At 40.7% G+C, this 22480-nt stretch overlaps 1 protein-coding gene across 2 annotated transcripts in view; it reads left to right on the top strand.

The window, feature by feature from the left end:
* Positions 1–1109: 1109 nt before the first annotated feature.
* PLA2R1 (phospholipase A2 receptor 1) overlaps positions 1110–22480 on the top strand; it is a gene marked incomplete at both ends in the record, with an annotated part of 35475 nt that continues 14104 nt past the window's right edge. The window contains 12 exons of one of the 2 annotated variants that reach the window (XM_079539199.1): positions 1110–1212; positions 4932–5315; positions 7413–7580; positions 8723–8896; positions 9603–9716; positions 10328–10471; positions 11499–11687; positions 12489–12646; positions 14178–14285; positions 19015–19127; positions 21170–21339; positions 22060–22262. In XM_079539199.1, the coding sequence (XP_079395325.1) occupies positions 1110–1212; positions 4932–5315; positions 7413–7580; positions 8723–8896; positions 9603–9716; positions 10328–10471; positions 11499–11687; positions 12489–12646; positions 14178–14285; positions 19015–19127; positions 21170–21339; positions 22060–22262 (2028 nt within the window). The remainder of the gene's footprint in view (positions 1213–4931; positions 5316–7412; positions 7581–8722; positions 8897–9602; positions 9717–10327; positions 10472–11498; positions 11688–12488; positions 12647–14177; positions 14286–19014; positions 19128–21169; positions 21340–22059; positions 22263–22480) is intronic. The other variant, XM_079539200.1, reaches the window with a different exon arrangement.

Genomic DNA, 22480 nt, shown 5'->3' with positions numbered 1-22480 from the left:
CACCAAATACTCCTGAAGAGACTGAGACAGGCCAGAGGGGCCAAATTCTCAAAACCTGCTTGCTAATGAACTTCTCTCCTAAAATTTGAGCTCCTCTGAAAGCTGCTGCTTCTCAGAGGCCCATTGCAGCAGCTGAGGGCTGGCAGCCTCCTGCCTTCTGAAGGCAGGATACCTGTTACATGGGGAGCAAACCCTCCTGCCCTCAAGCTGCTTTGAGTTGCTCAGCTCCTTCTCACACACCACCCAAGCCCAGAGGTTGGAGTCCCACACCATGACTGAGGTGAGCATGGAGGGACCGAGGCCATGGGAGATGCAGGTGTCCCAGCAGGGTATGTTTGTGCTTACGCATCGATGTATATGGCTCTATACCAATTTGTCTACTGTGAATGCGGAACCACGCAGAAACCAGCCTGTGCTGATGACAGCTGAGTTGTGAGCAGATTCCAGTAAAGCCATCTTCAGCCCTGAGCTTCTGCTTTCGCCTTTCCCCCACTGCTCATAGTTTCTGTAAGACTGAACCGTTCCTGAAGTAGGGGAGTTCCCGAGAGCTTTCCACTCAAGGACGGCTATGTAGAAAACGGAATTAGGAAATTACTTTTCCCCACGTCAAAAATGCCTTGAGTTGACAAGCTGGCCGAGCTGAAACCAAGCCTGAGTAAATTTTGCATCCGTGGAGATGTGCTGCAGCAGAGCGGCACGCTGATGAAGGCAAACTGTGCTCTCAGTGGTTTCTCTTCCCAGTGTCCTGGTGCCACATGGCTCCCTCAAGTATAAGTGAACTGGAGCGCGGGGAGCGAACGCTCTGACAGCCTGCAAGAGGGACACGCGCGGCTCTGCCCTTGTGCGACCCGGTGCTCTCGGCCGTCCCTCCCTCTCCCCCCCCGATCCGGCCCCAGCGACCTGAGGCGGCAGTGCCCCGCGGCCCCTCGGCGCACCCCCGCCCCGCACCTCTCCCGCCTTCCGCGGGGTGGGATCGCTGCTCTGCCCTCCCCGGGGCAGGGCTCTACGGGGCCGGTCGCCCGGCGCGGAGTGGAGCGGCTGAGCGTCGCGCCGCACCGGGCCGGGCCGAGCCGAGCCGGGCCAAGCCGTGCCGTGACCAAGCCTCGGCGATGCTGGGCGTGCTGCTCCTGGCGTGCTGCCTGCTGCTGGGCGGCCGCAGCCTGTCGCGGGGCGACGCCGCCCTCGACCGAGACGAGCTGCCCTCCCTTCGGAGTGAGTGACGGCCACGGGGCGACACTTCGGGAGGGGCGGCCGTTTCTCCGGCCAGCGGCCGTGCGTGGGGTGCGCGTCACTGCTCCGGAGTGGGGGCGGCCAGGCTTTCTGCGTGGGGTCCTACGGGTCTAGCCGCGGGGGTTCGGCAGGGAGAGGGGCCGAGGGGGCCCCGTGCCGTGCCGTGCCGTGCCGCCCGGTGCTCGGCAGCGGTGCCGCTGCTCGCTGGTTTCCCTGCACCTGGTCCAGAAGCTCACGCGGTTACCGTTTTCCGCACTCCCAATAAATTACCCTTGTTTTCCTTATTGCCACGCCAGAAATTCTCTCTGCTTTTTGGGGTGGAAGGATGTGGGAGGTGAGGAGGAAGGAAGCGGAGATAACTTGTCCTTCTAGCTCTATTATGTATTATTCGTGGTAGTAAACACAAGTAACTGGAACTTGGAGATACATGCTCAGCTCCCAGCTCAGTGTTCACAGATTCTGGCACACAGCACTTGTGTGCTGTCACCTGGTCTTCATACGGATTGTAGGAGGAAGTTGTTTCCAAAGGGAAATGTCATGTGCTGAAGTGCAGGATTCTCTCCTTGGGCCCTATGGGTGTTGCAACCTCACCTCCTGGTCCTTAGCCACAGGGTTGCTCCAGTTGTCTCCTTGCTGTTCTTCAGTTGGGTTTTTTTGTGAGGTCTCTATAAAATTTATCTTCTGTCAGCAGCCGCTGCAGCTCTTGAGAATCTTGCTGATAAGGGCATGCAGATGTTTTCTTGAGGGTTCTCAAATTGTCATAGAATCATAGAATGCTTTCGATTGTAAGGGACCTCAGCGAACATTCACTTCAAACTACCCCTGCCATGGGCTTGTTGCAACCCAGCAGATCAGGCTGTCCAGGGCCCCATCCAGCCTGGCCTTGAGTGCTCCCAGGGATGGAGCATCTGCAGCTTCTTGGTGCCACCTGCGCCAGTGCCTCGCCGCACTCTGAGTAAATTCCCTCCTAACATCTAACCTAAAGCACCGTTCTTTTTGTTCCCCTCTCCCTTTGTTCTATCACCATATGATTGTTGAAAAAGTTGTTTTCTCTCCTGTTCAAAAGCTCCCCTCAGTACTGGAAGACTGCAGTGAGTTTTCCCCAGAGCCTTCACTTCTCCAAACTGATCTAGCCCTGCTCCCTCAGCCTTTCTTCATAGGAGGAGGTGCTCCAGCCTTCTGATCATCTTCATGGCCCTCCTCTGGACCTGCCTGAGCAGATCTGTGTCTCTTATCCTGGGGGGTCCCAGGTCTGGCTGCAGTACCACAGGTGGGACTCATGAGAGCAGAGCAGAGAGGGGCGATCACCTCCCTTGCCCTGCTGCCAGCCCTCTGTTGATGCAGCCCAGGCTACTGTTGGCTTTCAGAGCTGTGAGAGAACATTGCTGGCTCTTGTCCAGCTTTTTGTCCACCAGGACACCCAAGTCCTCTGCAGGGCTGCTCTCAATGAGTTCTTCCAGTCTGTGCACATATCTGGGATTGTCCAGACTCCAGTGCAACACCCTGCACTTAGCATTGCTGAACCTCATTAGGTTCACATAAGCACACTTTTCAACTTGTCCAAGTCTTTCTAGATGACACCCCTTCCTTCTGTTGTATCAACTGCACCACTCAGCTTGGTATCATCAGCAAACTTGCTGAGGATGTAGTTGATCCCAGTGTGTATACAATTGGTAATGAAGTTGAAGAGCACTGGTCCCAAAATAGACCCCCAGTGGGCACCACTTGTCAGTGGCCTCCACCTGGACATACAAGTGTTGACCACAGCTCTCTGGCTGCAGCTGTCCGGCCAGATCCTTATATGCTAAGTAGGCCACCAACCTTCAAATCTACCTCTCTCCAATTTAGAGATTAGGTTGTGGTGTGGAACCATGTCAGAGACCTTACAGAAATATGAATAAATGACATCAGCTGGTTTTCTTTTGTCATCTGATGCTGTCACTCCATTATGGGAGGCCACCAAATTGGTTAGATACAATCTGCTCTTGTTGAAGCCACACTAGCTGTCTTGGATCACTTCAGTTGTAGACTTTTCATCTTTGGATTGTTTGTTGTTGTTGTTCCTCACACACTCAGGCTGCTGTTACATGGGAATTTGTATAAGATCTTTTTTTATATGTAAATTCCAGTATCATGATGAGTTAACCTCACTGATCAGTGTTTACTGGTGTTAACGACTTTCACTTACCTGGCAAATTAACAGTGTCATTTTCTTGGCTGGTGAAAATAAGGCTGCTGTAGGAACTCATCATGAGAAACAGTACCCCTATCTGATGTTGTTTTCTGTGTTTGCGGTTAGAGGCTGTGTCACCTGCGTGGCCTGTGGAGGATTGGGTTGGACAAGAAGTATGAAGCACAATCTGTACAATGTCACTGAAAACACAAAAGCAAAGGCACACCTTGGATATATGTCACAGTGTCACTGATATCAGTGACAGAGCTGGCAGAATGACCTGTCCTCTCTGTATGTCTGAGTGCTCATGAGCTCTGTGCAGAATCCGCAACCAAACACCGAGCTGTAACCTATATCCTGCTTGTTGTATGTACTGTATGCTGGTGAGCTCTCTACTGTCTGTCATACTGCACTGTCCTGCTGCTGGCTGAGGCCTTTCTTTTGGTGAGCTGCACCCAAACTATAGGGGCTGAAACCAGGCACAGCATCTGGGTGGGCTTCTTCTTCTCATGCTCCAGATGTGGAATATCTTTTGTTGTTATTACTGCTTCAGGACATTAGGGGTAGTGAATTATAGAAGATTGAAAGCACATATGGTAGAAATAATTATTGCAAAATTTTATGGCAAAATGGAAATGCTACTCAGATTTTCAATGCATAATCTTCCGAAGCATAAAATCTCTCCTGCAATGGGAGAGGAACTCCATGAGTTAACTGTCATTGGATTTCAGTACAAATCAAATCGCTGAGCTGTTACAGAGTTGTATTTTGCTGATTTCCAGTTCCTCAGTTCTTCTCCTTTTCAGTCTATATGCTCAGCTAGGCATTTCTTCAGAAGACCTTAAATAGCTGACTCTTCACATGCTTACAACATGATGTCACCGAGTTCAGTGAGTTTCTATTTGATTCCAAGAAAGCTGAGATGTCAGGCTAACCCTGCATGTGTGCTGTGGTCCCAAGCGGTCATGTGCAGATGAACAACACGCATGGGCTGTTGTGATTGAGATAAATCCTGCCTTTTCTATATCACATTTACAATGCAGCATATGTTTTATGCCTCTGTTGTTGCAAATAGTGAGGAATTAGCACAGCAATTTATACTTAAATTTTTTAACCTTTACCTTAATTAGAATCTCAAGTCCACCACAGAGAACTATTTTGCAGCTCACAGCATAACTTACTGTGATACTTAAACCTATGCTGCATTACTGGCTATTTCTTAGCAAATGGCATTTTAATTCCTCAAATGTGACTGATGTTTTAAGAACCATGTATTTTTGGATGACCAACTTGAGATATATTGTCCTAACCCCACACTTGTGATCCAGCAAATGGTCCACATATTTGTAAATGGCAGTAAATTTAGATCAGTATTGTTATTTTTTTGAAGTGTCAGTCATTCTGGTGGATATTTTCTGCTTTCTTCATAAATAACAAAAGGATTTGTCTTCCAGTACTATTTGATCATCTGCAGCATTCTATAGACTGAGATTTTTTTGCTTTTTTTTTTTTTTTTTTCCCTGTGCAGATAAAGGGATATTTATTATCCAAAGTTCAGACTCTAACTTGTGCATCAAAGTGGACACAGATGGCCTGGTTCTGGAAGACTGCAGTCAGCTCTCCAAAAACATGCTGTGGAAATGGGTATCCAATCGTCGTCTTTTCAACATAGGCAGAAGTACCTGTCTTGGACTGAACATCAGTAGACCAGAACAGCCACTGACTATGCTTGAGTGTGATTCAAATCAGTACTCATTATGGTGGAATTGTGATGGCAGAGCACTGGTTGGTGTATCAGAGTACAAATTAGCTGTTGAAAACAGCAAACATATTATAGCAAAAAAAAAATCTAATCATCAGTGGATCCAGTACATGTCCTACGATGAAGACATTTGTGAACATCCTTTCCAAGGTAAAAATAAAATATCATCATATAAATGTGTACAGGAAAATTTTCAGAAGTAATTCTGAAGGAACATTGTGTTAATATGCAATATTGTATTGAATTAATTTTTCTCCTCTTCTATGACATGGTTCCTCCCAGTCCTCCCCAAAGCACTCATACCTTTGCAAACCAGGAAACACCTATTTCAGATGCTCAAGCTAAACTAAGGATTTTCTGTTCGTTAGCTCTCATTATCAATTAAACCTAAAGAGAGATACAGGGTTTGGAATTCAGATCTCTGATGGTCACCTGCGGTTGCAGTGTGCATTAATCAAAGGTTTGCGAAACTCAGCACCTGGACTCTGAACATGTCAAACTCTGCAACAGAAATCAGGCTTGTGATGAATCATCTTGTACAGCTAGTGAAGGCACAGAACTGTAAGTCAGGATCCAGACTTGCAGACCTTAGCAGTGTTCCAGGAACAGGGACTAAGATAAGCTCATTTTCCATGAACTGCCTCAGACTGGCACACTCTGGCTCCTTCCTCAACTTCTCCTACAGCATTTCTTCAGAAGAATGACCTAGTGTTTGCACGGCATGTCTCTGACTGGAGCTGTTGATATTTAGCACTTGAACATGGCTTTGGGACTGTGGAGCTCTGGGTCTCGGTGGTTTCCCCTTCAGGTGCAGCTGGGCTTGGCTGCTGATCCCTGCCAGGCAGCTCCTTTGGGAGCTGTGATGCCTATGGAAGCATGGTAGCATCCAACTTCTTCTCTAAAACCTAACAGAGTCTATGCTTAAGATCAGATAGAAAACATTTGAAACCATAAAGAGTCCTACACATTTGCTATGTACACTCAGCAAGATGGAAGTAGATCTGGTCTAGTCCTAGGTCTGCAACATCCAGGAGTTTCAGGATCAAAATAAAGGAGAGCCTTGGCAAAGCCTCTCTCACTTCCATTTTCTGTTTTCTTCCTTCCATTTCAGCACATACAGATAAGTACAAGACAGCCTGTTAGTCCACCAGGCTGAGGTGATCCCTGCCTTCAAAACACGATGCATTAACTATGGTGAAAGGACTGGAGCTGGCAAATTTAATTTCTTGCCAGGAAGGAGATAATTTCTTGCAGTTAGCAGAGTGATAGCAGGCAGAGGTGCAAGCCTCGTTTCTTGTAATCCATTTTCTTTGTATCATCTGTTATATCAGAAGGCTTTGAAGGAGATTTACAATCCATGAACTGCATTTTTCGTGTGTGTGCAGCCAGCCATTAACTCTGGAAACCTCTGGGAAGCTGGGAGCGTGTCCATCCTCTGTAGTCAGAGGACTTCGATCTTTAGCATATCAGCATGGAATCTTTGGCAAACAATTTTGTTCCAAGTGTGGCTGTGGTCTTCTGACCTTTCCTAGAAGCACGTGCTCTGGGGTTAAGGAGATACAGAGGTAATGCTGTTACAGCTTGCAGTTGCACTTGATTCTCTCAGTACTAAAAATGCAGTAGGGCAATGTTTAAAATAGTTAATAAGGCATTAATTGATGTGACAACAAAAGTGCATAAGATTAGTGCTTTAGTTAGATTATCTTTCTCCCTGGTATAATAATTTATTTTAAATGGTTTATTTAATATTCCTTTGTCTTTCAGATTTTCTTTCCCATAGGATGACAATAAGAATGGAGAAAACATTAGAAATCCATTTAAGTAAGAGTGGGAGAAGCAGGGGAAATTATACTAGATTGTTTATCTGTCATATACTAGGAAATAAAAAACAAACAGAGGTTGCATCCAAGCATGTCCAGATTATGGTATCTACACACTTAAATGCAGATTTTATATGATAATTGCTCTGTTTTTGTTGTTGTTTTCTTTAATTGCAGTAAGTTATGAGAATGTGCTCTGTTTCATGGTGATAAATTTAATCAACTTAACATTTCCAAATTCTGCTTACCGAAGTTATGCTGCCCATACTTGTAATAATGTTGTGGTATCGTTTATAAATTCAAATTAGAAAATAACCTAAGATATTTACATTTAATTATTGCTGTTATAAACAGAAATAATGAAATATGGGAGAGAAGACATTTCTGTGGATGTGTTATTTTAATCTCTACATTTCATTTATTACAGAAACATATACCTTGCTGGGAAATTCCTTCGGTTTCCCATGTGTTTTTCCATTTAAGTATAACAACAAGTGGTATTATGAATGTACCAGAGATGGAAAGGAATTTGAGTGGTGTGCCACAACAAGTCACTACGAACAAGATGAAAAATGGGGGTTTTGTCCTGGTGCTGGTAAGGCATTGCTTGTTTTCACTTTTATCTTTTTATTTTTTATTTTTTATTTTTTACTCCTATAGTATTTGTGATCTGTTTTAATAAACGTAGGACATGCTTTTTTTTATGGATTACAAGGTTCCTTCCTTTCTGTTTGGGGGGAATGAATGTCTCTTTTAAAAAACAAAGAGGAGACTGTAGCAGACTATCATGATTTGCCTTGTTTGGCCTTTGGAGACCCAAGTCCTTGTCCCAAAAGCACAGTTCCAGGGGAAAGCAAAAAGATGTCAGGTGCTCACTGCTTTGTGCTGTCCACTGGCTGTGCCCTGCTGCTGTGCCGCATTTCTCTCCAACATCGCTATGCAAAGGAAGGATTGCTCCTGCAAAAGGACATTCTGCTTTTGACTGCATCACATCTTTTACCTTCCTGTTAATCCATGCACTCTTTGGATACTTACGTTTTGGGGCCTAAGACACTTGGAAGAAGATTTTTGAAGATATTTGCTGTATGAAAAATTTTGGATGTGTAGTGTTCATGAATATTAAATATTACGCATAGCAACTTGTAGATTATTTCATAAATAAGCAAAATATTATCTTCTGTCAATAGAGTGGTTTGGAAAAGCCCTCCCAGGTCAGCCTTTGTCTCAGATCTCTGTTCCAAAGCATGCTGTAAACATCTGGAAATGTGATTTCATAATGGGAATTTCCAGGGAATTGTTGTATCAGAGGGTATTTTCAGACCTGCTTATGTTTTGTAATTATAGTAGCTTTAATCTCTTGAGTACCAGATAGAAGGAAACTGCTTCATCACAAGTTGGGTGAGGCACTCATTGCTTATTGCACATCAGCTCAAGGAAGCAAGGATCAGCTGGTGTGAATTAAAATGTGGCTCTGCTGGCATCATGGGAGCTGTGAAAATTGCCACCAGCTGCAGAGCAGCTCCCAAGGATTTATCAACCACCTGGGAAATGGAGTGGTATTTTATTCAGTTAATGCGCCTCTTCTTCTGTCTGTACCTGCATGTTACAAAGGGATACTGGAGGGGTTGACTGTCATGCTTCTGTTGTGATGCTACTGTCATTAATTAAGTAAATTGCTGACAGTGCCATACTTCTTATAGTCTTGTTGCTATGGGTGATGAGCCTGTTTCTTAGCAGAGCATAGCTGCGGCACATTTTGGAAGGAGAACCCGGCCACACACGTGTGCTACCAGTTCAACCCATCAGCCGTGCTGTCATGGCACGAGGCACGGGCAGCCTGCCAGGCACAGGGAGGAGACCTGCTCAGCATCACTAGCCCTGAGGAGCAGAGCTATGTCAGCGACTTGAGCCGTGAGTAGGCCCTGTGTGCTGCTAGTGCTAGGTGTGGGTGCGTGCTTAGGGTCCACAGGGGGGACTGGCTGGCTGTTTAGTTTGGTGGTAGCCTGGAAATAAATCTATCTCTATGGGGGGAAAGAAAAGACAAAGTTGTTTTTATAATCAATTGGAGTTCCCTCTTGGATAAGATCTCTGTGCGGAATGAGTCTCAGGCTGGTTCTGGGCAGTCTTCTGATGCTGGTTCAGTGCTAGCAAAGAGGACCAAGTGAAGGAACAGGCAATTGAACTGTGCTGCGAAAGGTGGCTTCAGGTTCCTTCCTATTATTGCTGGTTTTCAATAGCAGGATGTAAGCTGACAGGAAGTTTTAAAAATCGTTTTGTTAGCTTTTTGATATATATACAGGCTGCAGAGAGAGTGGAAATTGTTTGGTTTGTGTTTGAAGACAAGCCAAGTCAGGCTGGCATTTCTGCAGCTGCTTGTCGCTTCTAAGGTCAGTAACAGCTTACACAGGATGGGCGGCTTTTGAAGGGATGCAGACCTTTGAGTTTATTCCTCCTCAGCTCTGTGTTGAGTAACAAAATGATAGGACAGAAAGAACAGCATGAGCTTTCTGGAAACCAATGTGAAATTTTGTTTTATTTCTACTGTAGCAAGAAGTGTATCTATACCTGCTGATACTTAAAGATGGGGAATGTATGGAGTCTACTTTGTCTGTTCTAGGACAGTTAAACATCACAGATACTGTGCTGTGGACAGGCCTGAATCAGCTAGAGGAAGGTGCTGGCTGGCAGTGGTCGGATGGAGCACCACTGGTATTTGTCAACTGGAGAGCAGGTATGGCTTTGTTTTAGCTGTGTCATTGTTGCTCTCTGTAACTGCAGCTGTGGAGTGCTGTTCCTACAGCTACATTTGAAAAGTGAAACAAGTGAATCTGTGTAACTTTCTGTTGAAATATTTGTTCAGCTCATGAACTAAAGCTTCTTCTCGGGATGGGGCATCCACTGAAATGCATCTGTTCAGTGTTAATGAACTAGGCCTTCTGTCACCTGCTTTAAGGGTGTTTTAAGATTCCAGTTGCATATTTAATAACTATGTTCTACCTTGTCGCAAGGAGTTTTAGTTTGTTTACGGTAATGTGCAATTAAGGTGAGCTTTGCGACTTGGCTTGCTGCATTTTGAGGTCTGTCCTCCAGCACGTGTAATGTTGACACCACAACTTGTTTCAGCCTCACATGTGACAGCAGCACCCAACACTTGTGGAAAGATTGCCACATGTATAAGTGGTGGTTAATGTTAAGCTGTCCATAGCATTAGTTTAACACTGCTGGAAGTTCGAGTGTGCAGGGCTGCTTATACATTCATTCAATAAGAGAATAAGAGCACAGCACTGTTTTACAACAATGGAGTTTTTGTAATTGTGTGCTTCTCAAAAAATGTGTTTACAGATGTTTCTGAGGACCGTTCTAGTGAAAATCATTGTGCAGTGATGAGTTCAAAATTGAAATATGCCTGGAAAAGTTACTTATGTGAATCTGGATTTCCTTTTGTATGCAAGAAATATTTAAATAAGACAGAGCACGAAACACTGGGTAAGTCTTTCAGTGTTACTGTGTCCTTTTTGTGAAGACGGAAAGAGAGCACGAGGAAGCTACCTGAATACAAAGTCATCAGAACAGAATGTTAGTTGCAGTATATGGTGTGGGTTTGCTAGTTTAAGTTGAATGCCATTTACCTTAACTGAAGTGGTAACGGTTTCTTCTGCTCAAATGCAGTCCTGGACAACACCTTGAGAGTTTGGAAACTGACACATAATTTCAATACACACAGCGTTTAATCGATTCCTTATACTATCAGAGGCTTACAAAATGCTCAGTCTCTTTGTATTTCAATACAGCCGCAATTTTGAATTTAAAAGTAGCCTTAGAATGGAAGTTAAAAAATGGAAGCTGAAAGTTAAGCTTAGAATGGACTTAACCAATTGCCTGCAGAGGATAAAGTTGCATAAATTTGCAGTTATTTTTATGACATGACATGCTTTTCTTACACTGAAAAAGAATTGTGTGTGTGTATTTTTTTAAATCGTTAATATAACACTAGTGTATAGAATGCCTCAGATTCCCGTTCTGTGGGAAACTTAAACAAAGAATTATGTTCCTTAGGATATTAAACACTGCTTTTATAAAACCAGATAAGTTCAACTTTTTCCTCATAAATCAGAAATTTCCCTGCCTGTTTTAGACAATGAAATGGGACTTACCCACACTCTTTACAGGTATTCTATTGTTGTCAGCAATGCAACATCTATCTGTAAGAGTTTCAGCTGGTTTTGGATCAGGCCCAAAGGTAATAAGGAAATGCAACAAGTTTTAAACTGAATAACAGTTCTATTAGTGTTTGTACTAGTCTAGCAACCTAAATGGTTGAGTCATAAAATAAGGTGGGAAAAATTCTGTAGCTGATGTTCCACAGAGCATGTGTTTTGTCCTCCTCGGAATGATTCTGTTTTCAGCATTTGAAGTTAAGAAAATAGTTCTGCATGCATTATAAACACAGTACAACCTTGGTAATTCTATTTAATATTCTAATATACTCTAACTTTGTATGGTTAATTAAAAGATACATGGAAGTATTATGCCACTCATTGTGATGCTGGCTGGTACCCGTACAATCGCAACTGCTACAGACTTCATAAAGAGGGGAAGAGTTGGAATGATGCTTTGATCTCATGCCAAAGTGACAGCAGCGGGCTCATTAGTATATCCTCCATGGCAGATGCAGAACTGCTCCGTAACTTGCTTCAACGTGGTGAGTTTTAGGAGTTAAAGTGTGCAGTGTTTCTTCAATTGTTTTGTGATGCTCTTCCGTGCAGCCATAGAACATTGTTAGCCTACATTATGTGACACACCCAAATGTTGTTAACAGAAGAGGGAAGTGTGATGTGTGCTCCTTCTAGGAGTCTTAAAAATGTAAAGCTTCTCTTCCTCCAATAAACACAATAAAGTAATGAATAGACATATTGGAACACGGTGAGAAAATGTATGATGCCCTTGGTGTTTCAGGAGTGCATCACACCCAGGCTTCTGTAAGATTGCTGCTTGCGCTTCATTTGAGAGTGTGGCATTTGCACTGGACCACGCTGGGCAAATGGCAGGTAGTGGTTATAGCAGAAGTTAGAACTGGCCCTCATGAAACCGGGTCAGTTTTCATTGATGTTACCACCCTTATCATGAACTTTCAGCAGTCCGGCTTTTGTCTTTTCCTGTTGTTGACTGGTTCTGTGCAAACTGCTGCAAAGTACTCAAAAATTTTCCTTATGCAAGAATTGTGATTAGAAGTAACAACAATTCAGAGCATCTTTTTCTTTGCAGCTTGGCCTTGTCGGTGCTGCAAAGTTTTACTGTAGCTAACTGTTGGTAGATTCCTCTTTGGGGGGGGGGGGGAGGTGCCAGATGTACAAAAGCAGTTGATGGTCCCTGTTGTCTAAAGAATGCATAATTAGAGTAATTCTTACTGAAATCTGATGAGTAATTTTAGTAGTAGCATTGATATTACAGGAACAATGGGCATATTTTCTTCCTCATTAAAATATATTTTATTCTTTTACAGAAAATGTAACTGAAACATGGATTGGATTATATAGTAGTAACATTTCAGTTGTTTTTGAGTGGTCAGATGGCACCCCAGTGAAGTTCTCATACTGGCACAGCCAAGAACCTACTACCTTCCAAAGAATAGGACAACTGTGTGTTTCAGCACAAGGACCTGTAAGTTTCCTTTTCTTGTTGAGAGAACATGATGGTCACTTTTATTTCAGTTGATAATAAATTATTTTCTCGCTATGGATATTTTTGTAAATCACAATCTATTGTATGACTGTCTTTTTATTCCTAATATATTCAAGTTGTGATAAATGCAACGTGGCTTTTAGGAACCAGTACACTTTGCAGTGCTGATACACAGAAAAATTAATCATCAATTTTGAGCTTATATTCAGTAAAAACATTACATACATAAAGCTTGCCAAATGGAAGCTAACCAGTATTAGTAGGTATTTTGATAAAGACAAAGAAATGTAAAATCCAAGTAGCAACAAAAAACAAGTAACAGTTTATGACTCATCAGTCCAAGTCTTTAAGTCTTCTAATTCATGTTTTGAAAAACGGTCAACTGTGTCAATTTCATGTTGCTGTTAGTATTTATAACTTCTGTGAGGCATCTTTCAAAACCAGACAGCAGTCTTGGCCTGCATAAAACTATGAAAGTTAGCAGTAGTAAGACTGACCCCAAATCAGTCAGGTGATGTAAGACTGGGAGTAATTTTCAGGTAAGCTTAGATTATGTCCTGTCAGTACATAACTCATGGCACTGACAATTTTGTTTTCTTAATTTAGTCGTAAACTTACTTTACTTTTAATCTTACAGTACTTAAATTTTCTAAGACCTGTCTTAGATTAAGGGGCAATATAATCTAGTTTTTCAATGAAATAAATTTCACTCAAGTGTAGAAGCTGTATCAGAAAGTTTTTGTTGTCTCTTTTGTAGTGAGTTCAAGTTACAGTGGTATTCATGGTACAGTAGTGTTCATGGGAAAGATAAGACAACTAAAGTGACCTGGAAAGGTCAGCTCCCATTGGAAGCACAAAATAGGTCTTCAGTAAATTTCTGGTTTCAAGTGTGCTAAACCATATTTGACTAATTTTGCAAATGTAAGCAAAAAATAAAAGTTAATAGGAAGTAGTGGAAAAGGAGATTCAAGACATAATGCTTCAAGCATTGTTTTCAGTCCATGTCCAATACTGATAGAAGTCTAAGAATATTGTACAAAGTCTGTAGTTTTTTTGAGTAAGGTCTGTTCAGATATAAAGATTAGTTTTATAAAATACTGCAGTAGATAGGAAGAAGGTTTGTTATGTGATTCTGAAAGGAAGCTTGCCCATGGTTTTAGTTAGTTAAAATGCATTACATCTAAGGGAGTGATTTTAGAAGACAACCTCTTTCGTATGATTGTCAGCAGGACTTTTCAAATTAGTGTTGTTAAAAATAAGTGATCCATATAAGGGTGAATAAAGGAATAAAGCAAGAAAAACTAGTCAGTTACTTGCTTTTATTGAAAAGTTAAAAAGAAAGAGAAATTGTGCAATATCATTTGTGTGTGTGTGTGTGTGTGTGTGTGTATTTTTATACATAAATATTTATAGACACACAAACATATATATACATATGCAGGAGAATATGATTATGTATAGAATATAATATTTCTTTTCTTTTCTCTCCTTCCCTCTCCCTGTCCTTTAGGATGGACATTGGAAAGTTAAACAATGTGAAGACAAATCTTTCTACATTTGTGAAAAAGCAGGAGAAATTAACAGTGTTTCTTTTGATGCAGAATCAAGTTGTCCAGAGGTAAGAGATTTTGTGGTTTGTTGTTGTTGTTGTTTGTTTCGGAACCTTACTGATAAAATAATACTATATGGGTATTCTTTAAAAGTAGATGGAGAATGTGTGAATGTAAATAGGTAGGTAGATAATTTATTTTTTTTGTACTGAAGATGTGCCTGTTTTCCTAGGAAAACCTAATTGCCTTGAAAATATGTAAACAAAAATTTAAGGTAAGATTAAAAGCTTTCCCAAGATGCCTCTCATGGCTCGTTTTGTTGTCAGCAGTTGTGACCCATGTTCCTACTTCTTTCTAGATCAAAAGTAAAAACCCTTTTGTATGCCATCTGTGCAAATAATGGCTGTTATATGATGCCTCAACCCACACATGGTTTTCATACATTTAAAAGGAATGTCAGGGTGAAAGACAATCAGTTTCATTGACGCGGAGAATGAACTCTTCCACTCTACATTAGTATTCCTTTTACTTTCAAACAGAAATGAGGAGGAGCACAATTAACTAAATTAGGGCATTACAATAAGTTTTCAGTCTTCTAGGCTTTGCATTTCACTGGTAGTAAGATACTGAAGTACGGTTTTATTTATCCTGATTCCTTTCCACTATGTATAAACAACAATTTTGTGTTCTTTGATTTTTATTAGAAACTCTGGAGAAGTTTCAATTTTCCTATCAACAGAAATACATCCTATTTGGCTTATTTATCATTTTTTTACATTTAGGTCCTTTTTTTCAGTTCAGTTGAATTGTAAGAAGTTGGAAACTGGCCTGTTTGAAGCTGGATGCAGTTTTTCCCCAGAAATACAGTGATCAGGTCCAGCATTACTGCTTTTATCGAGGTTAAAATTTCCAAAAATTTAGGATGATTGGTTCATTTGGACCAATATACTTTATTGCTTGAGAATTCTGTGTGTTACAAGTGTGAAGAACAACTTGTAGTCCTGACTACATGAAAAATGTGCAGAGCATCAGGATTTCCAAGTGTAGTTACGAGCTGACAGCACTTAAACTTTTAGTACCTTGCAGGAGGGAGAGTTAAAAGCCATTGGTCTTAAGCAGCTTGGTGTGCTCTGGCAAGCTTCCTATTCAGGATAAATTTCTGCTTGTTGATGTTCCACACCCGCTAAAAATATATGTTGAACCCTCTTGACATGCCATTGATTTCTATAAATTTCTTTCTAATGTGAAGAGTCATGTTCGTTTAATCAAAAGAGGTCAGTTCTAATCTTACTGACAGTTGTGTCTTATTTCAAATGTTTTGTCTTGACAACTCTCTTTTAATGTTCCATTTGTATGTTGTTGTAAGGTATTGGCCTAATTTTCCAGATCAGCTCCAGCTCTTTATTTCATGAAGTTATCCATTTTTTTTTTTTTTTTTCTTCATTTTTTTCTTTCTTGTTTCTCACATTTGATCCTTTGCTTTGGTAGCCTCTTACTGTCATTCATATTCAAAGGCTAGTAGACTCAGGCCTCAGGCACAGTTGTTTATTTTTACAAAGCTTTATGGTCCTATCTTTTATCTCATGTTGATTTTATAACTCGTGCATCACATGAACTAACTCTTAAAATTTTCTGTGATTCCACTGAGTGGAGTTTTTGCAGAATATCCATATCAAGTTACAGCAGAAACCTACACTTCTGTCTTTCAAAGACAAAAGGGTGCTAACCACTTTCTTCCCTTAGCAAATCAACTATTCTTTTTCCTTAGCTGGCAGGATATTAGCGCCAATAAATATTTCATTGCAAAGGTCAGATTCTCTAGGCACTTCTAGGCATTTTGTTTAAACCAGCTTTTGAAACAGACTGTGGAATTGTCATCTGCTTAACGATCAAGCTGGGAGCTTTTATGTATGGAGCTGATTGTATTGGTGCTGGTGACTTTATTTAATCTTATGTACTTTAATTGGTGCATCAAAAAATAAATTTAGAACTAAATTGTACTTCGGTCTTTATGGCTGTGGTAGACAAATGGAACTGAATTTTTAAGAGAATTCCTAATAAAGCTATAATGCCTTGTACAGAGCAGGACTGCTGCTTAGAATAAGGGTCCATCAGCCTCATGTTCTGCCTTCCACTAGTGGCCACGAATGATGTCGAGAAGAACAGAACAGGGTAAATGTGAATAACGTTTCTTTCAATTTCCCTTGACCTACAGCTTTTGGGGATTTCCTGAGCCTTTCATGACTTGTGTATCTTACAGGATACACTGGATTTTCCCTCTGCAAATGTTTGTCCAACTTTCCCTTGAACTCATGGGAATTCTTTGCATTCACCACACTTGTGAAGAGGTCTATAAATTTACTACCCTTCCACGTTCAATCCATCTCCTTCTTAGTTAGCTTCTTTTATTGTCCCCAGAATCTCATACTGGGGTAGTAATCCACTCTCACAGCACTCTGGATTTTTTACTTTGCCCTAAGGCATCTCTTTTCGGCAGGCTGAGGGGTCAAAGCCTGCTCAGTTATTATGTGGAAACAACTCCTTACATTTCATCATCCTTGCCCTTCCTTTCTAGTACACTTTTTTAGCAATTGGGGGCTGCAACTCCAAAAATAAATAAATAAATAAATAGAAAAAGGACACGATTACTTTCTCTGTTCTCTCTGTCCTTATAATTCTTCATGTTTAATTTTACTTATTATCTAATCTGGTGCTTTCATGGAACATTACCTGCAGATCTCATTCCTGCAGTGTAGAAGCGAGTTAGTTTGTCCCTCAAGCTGCATGTGAAACAGTTCAGTGAGGGCAGGAGAGGTCTTCATAAGCATCACTTCCTGTTTATTTGCACTGAATGCAGTTTTAGTGACAGATTACTCAGCCTTGAAAGTTTGGAATTTCTCAACTTGTGCTTGCCCTGAATGCAAGCTTACCATCTTCCAGTCACTCCACAATTATGGTTATTATTTTTAATAAAGATTAGTGTCAAATTTCTTTTTTCCAGACTTGAGGCACCAAAAAAGCTTTTTGAGGAAGGTTATGCACTGCCATTTGTTTCCAATTTAAATTTCCAGGAGGTTAGGATGACTGTGTTTGCTTCATTTGATGCAATACACTTGTTCACTGGAGAACTTCAGTGAGAGGGAACAAAAGCTTGGCCATTTCTCACCTGCTCTCCTGCAGAGCACTTGGGTGGTTGCAGACTAAATGAGGTGGTTTGTTGTTCTGACTGTTTGTACCACAATCTCTCCCACAGCTAATTCAATTTCTGACTTCTCTACCCTGTCAAAAAGATCAGAGCACAGGTTAATGAGAAGGGGAAACTTGTTCAAAGGCTAAGAATGTTGAGAGTTGAACCAGGAGGAAGTGCATTCAGGCCATGAGTAAGCTGTGTGCAGGAGGGGCATTTTTTTGTCAATACTTGAACCTCTCCTTCCCCAGTACTCACTACCTTTACATCCCCATCAAAACACAAGCTGCTATGCTCTGTCTTGTCACCCACTGTAGAATCCACCATGTGGAAGAGTCCTTCTCACCTGCAGGTGCCTCTCTCTGGCAGGGAAACCCCAGCTTTTTGCTGTACAGACAGGGAAGATTTCCAACACAGGTTTGCTTATTTCTGTTGGCAAAATGAGCATCTGAGCATGCATATGGAAGCCACAGGAGCTGGTACTACACTGAAGGAGGATAACAGTAAAGGGCAGCAGAGCAGTTCAGGGTCCCCAGCATGCTCTTGACAGCAATTAAAAACATTCTTAAGCAAAAGTGGTTGTCTTCTGGTGCTGGTTCCCTCTTGCTCCTCTTTGCAAGCTCCCTCATGGGAGAGGCAAAGCAAGGCTGGTTGGTTGTCTTTTCTGTGTGGCTTCAAGATGAGCTGTACAGAGGTGGTTTCTTGTTCCTATAGTCTGCTGGTTATTTAAAATGTGCAGGCAGGAGCACCAGGCAGCTATGTCATGGGCACTGGTTCAGGCAGAGCTCCCACTGGGCCTGGTGTGGTCTTCTGGACAACCATAGGTGGATGACAAGAGATTAATAATGAGAAGTGAGACAAACTGCAGTCTGACAGTGTGTTCCAGCTCATTGGATGAGCCATGAGCATGCCTAATTTTAATTCTGTATTATCAGAACACAATGGTTGCTGCTTTCCTTTTTTAAAATTTTGAAAAGGAAGAAAATTGCTGAGAAGAAATGAATAACTGGGAGGAACTGCTGCATGAAAGGGCAGCGTATTTCTGGAGTAAATATTTCCATTTTCATGTGAGGAGAAAGAGCAGCTGTAACTTTTTTTTTTGTAACTTAACTGATTGCGATGGAGCAGTGTTTGACTTGTACTTCAGGTGTTCAATATCAGCAGTGAGTTAACACAGCTGTAAACCGTTGAGTGTTACTACATGCTTTGTGCCAAAGAGATGGCCTAGAGGCTTGGTATACCCCTAACTAAGTCAGCAAAGCAATGTTCAAAGTATAATGTGCAAGAAAAAAAAAAAGTGTGGAGGAAGTGCCTTAAAGTTGCCCACATCTTTGCTATACCCATTAAAGATACTGCTATGTGTATAATAAACTGTTTTGGTTTTTTTTGTTTTGGGGTGGGTTTTTTTTTTTTTTGTATTTTAAGGATTTAAACTTCATTTTGTTAAGTTCACCTACCTCTTAGGGACCTTGAGGGGAGCTGCTCTGGAGCCATGGAAGAGGGCTGTAGGGTTGTGAGTGATGAACAGACAGAAATGACAAATGGGGATCAAATTCTTAACATCTATATACTATATAATAATCTATAAAAAAATGTTCATTTCTTTTAAGGGATGGGAAAGACATGGTGGATATTGTTACAAAATCGACAGTACCCCTCGAAGTTTTGAACATGCTTCCAGTGGTTATTTCTGCCCATCTGCACTTGTATCAGTAACAAACAGGTAGTTAATCCTATCAGACAGCGTGAAGATGCTTCTAACAAGAGCTGTTCTAACTTCAGAGAGTGTTGCATGGCAAAAGATAATTACAATTATGAAATAATATTTGTTTGAGAATTGAGTATAATTACTAACATTAGCTAGAAAAAAAAGGTGTGTTTTACTTTATTTTTAATTGACAATGATTTTGATAAAAAGCAATTTTAAGTCTAATTTAGATTTATAGCAATGCCCACACATGAGCATGCAGGAATCTAAATAAAACACTTTATACAGAGGTATGTAACATCCTCAAGAAATTCAATTAGTGTACTTGAAAAACTATACTGAAAAATTATAGTATTTTTAACTTTTATAATCAAAATGCATAAAATTTTAATTGAGATCAGGTAATGTTTTATGAATCTTTCTATTTAGTTTAGCATTTACGTGAATCTTCAGCAAAAAGAGGGAGAGAATAAGTGTTTGAAAAGCATCTGATGTCTGTCTACACTTGTTCTTTTTCCTGTCTACCCATATTCCAGCTTCAGCAAAGCTTTTCTTCTCTGTAAATGTCCAGATGCTTGAATTTTCTCTAGTCTGTTTATGATTTACCCTATATATTGGATTCCCATTACAGGTAGACTATATATATACTTAAACATATGTGTATTCATTATTTAAAAAACAAGACAAACAATGCACTAAACAACAGGAAAAAAAAAGAATGGTAATGCTAAGTCATGGCTTGAAGCAGTGATTGAGCACCTGGTGGGAAAGCAGGGCCAACGCAGGGGAGCTCAGCTGCATGCAGTGCACTGAATGATCAGAAGGGGTGGCGCCAGGATCCACCCCTCCCCAGACCTCATTTAAGGGTTGGCAGTTGAGGTGAGGGGATCTCACTGGAGGTCTGTATGTACCTGAGGCTGAAGGTAAGCAGTTTCTTTCCTTTATTTCTGTGTCTATGGCTGTTGCGTTTGAGCAAATCCTTTCTTACTGCAGCCTGGGACCTTGCTGCTCTGCTGTCACTGTGCTTTCCATCACATTACACCCATCCGTTTAAGAGGGAAGTACTGTAACTGCCACCAATCAGATGGTGATAGCTAAAAATTTTAGGGAAAGACAAGCTCCCCAACATGAAGATTTAAAGTGGTGGGAATTTGGCCTGCTAGGTGGTTTCATGATTGTGCCCAATAAATGCAGTAGTATACTGTGCTGCAGCAACAGATGTTACAAGAAGGATAAAGAACAAATTCTGGGCAGCTGAGCATTTACAACTCAAAATTCACAGTGAGCTAAGGGCATACTGCACATCGCTGGAAGCATGTGTTCTGTATTTTTCTGTTTATTTGATTTTACTGTGTTTTTGGTGGATGTAGCCAATACTGTTTATTATGTTAGTTTCCACTTCTAATGTTGGAGCAGCAAAGGAAGCTTGTTGTTAGTTTTTTATTGTGTTGTACCAATTACATCTAAATACTTTATATTAATAAAGTGAAGAAGAGATTACCGTGTGAGACACATGCTACTTAAGAAAACTCTGAATGTCTCACACAGCATTAATGAAGAAATTTGAGAGCGTAAAAGTGACTCCTTTTGCTGGTGCTTGGAGTTTTTCTGCTCTGATTCCTTAATGTTGATTTTTTTTGTGTCTAGTTCTAATAAGATACTTCTGTGCAAAGCTTTTGCTTTTCTGTATTCTGTACCTTATTATGACCCTGCCAACTTTTCTTCTTCATACAAAGATTTTCTAATTTATATCTGTTCATCATGAATATATTATATTTTAGCATCTTGCAGCATTAGCATTGAGCTTAGGAGTTCTCTATCTACTGTTCTTTGAATGTGCCCAAATGCAGGGGAGTAGAGGAAGAAGAAAAGGAAGGAAAAACTATGCTATATCATAAACTGATCTGTGAAATTTTCCACAGAGTTCTGTAAAGATAATTAAGTAACTTCTAGATAATTTTCTTGGATATTTTAAGTCATTTCATGAGATCTACTAACCAAAATGCCAGTTGACCTATTCTGTACTAATAAGCATTTTGTCTTTATTGTTTTATTAGGTTTGAGCAAGCTTTTATTACCAGCATGATCCGTAGTGTGGTAAAATCTGAGAGAACTTATTTTTGGATAGGGCTGCAAGACCTTAACAACACAGGAGAATACTTTTGGCTAACAACAGATGGGAAAAATCATTCTGTAAGCTACACAAACTGGAACAAGCATCAGCCACGTGAGTCATGTGCTGAATTAAAAAAAAAAAAAAAAAAAAAAAGCCTGCGGGGAGAAACATGCTCCCACTACAAGTGGTTTGCAGTTCTGTTTTTGTGAAGAAGAGGGCAGAGATTGTCTGAGATGCATTTCTGGCAATAAGAACACTGTGTGTAGAGTTTTAATTCTTCCTCTTCACTTTGCTAGTACTTGGTGTGCCATTAGATTTTGTTTTATGGTAATCCAAAGAAAATTTTCATTTTTTCAATTCTTGGAAATAGCAAGTTAATATGTAGAATGTTTGAAAATTGATTCAAATGTGGCCAGTGATGTTGTGGCCAAACATTTAAATCTTTAGATGATTAGAACTTAAGTTCTTCATCCTTTGAAACGTGAACAACTTAAAGATATCTGAAGATGTAGACATAAATATAAAAAGATGCTGTTTTGCTAACTGCTTTTAAGTTTCTTTCTACATTTGTTGCTTTACTGCTGCAGTTCACTGAATTGCTGTTTTAAATCACATTTTCCTTTCTGCATTTTCTGAAAGGAATCTGTTGTTGTTTCATTTTACATGCTCATGTCAGCCAAAACATGTTTACAACCTGATTGCTGACCACGGAATTTGTTACCTTTGTAACCTCATCAAGATTTTACCTTGCTCTCGATGCCTCTGAAACAGTCACTTCACCAAAAATTCACAAAATTCAAGTGCTGTTTGCTGCTTTCTTCCATGCTTTAGGTCATTCTGGAGGATGTGTGGCAATGCGGGGGCAGGACCCTGTTGGTTACTGGGAGGTAAAAAGCTGTAAGAACTTCAAAGCAATGTCACTGTGCAAGCAAAAAGTCAATTCTTATGAAGAACCTGAACTTACTTTTCAAAGACATTTGAGTTCCTGCTACTTTGGATGGGAGTCAGAAGGCAATTTACTCAATTGCTACAAGGTAATTGGTGAATGTGTTTTAAATTTTTCAGGTTCTATGATGTTTTAGGAATATACTGTTTCTGAAAGATTTAGCTAAAGCACTGTTTTCTACTTAGCAAACAAAAAATGTTACCATCCTTTAATGGCATTTTAAAGTGAATGAAATTCTTAAGTCTTGAATCAGAACTGTGCTTGAAATATAAACTTTATTGTAGGAAGAGCTGTGATATTTAGTTT

This window comes from Tetrao urogallus (assembly GCF_951394365.1).
Source record: "Tetrao urogallus genome assembly, chromosome: 8".
Lineage (NCBI taxonomy): Eukaryota > Metazoa > Chordata > Aves > Galliformes > Phasianidae > Tetrao > Tetrao urogallus.
This window is presented reverse-complemented; position numbering and strand designations above follow the sequence as displayed.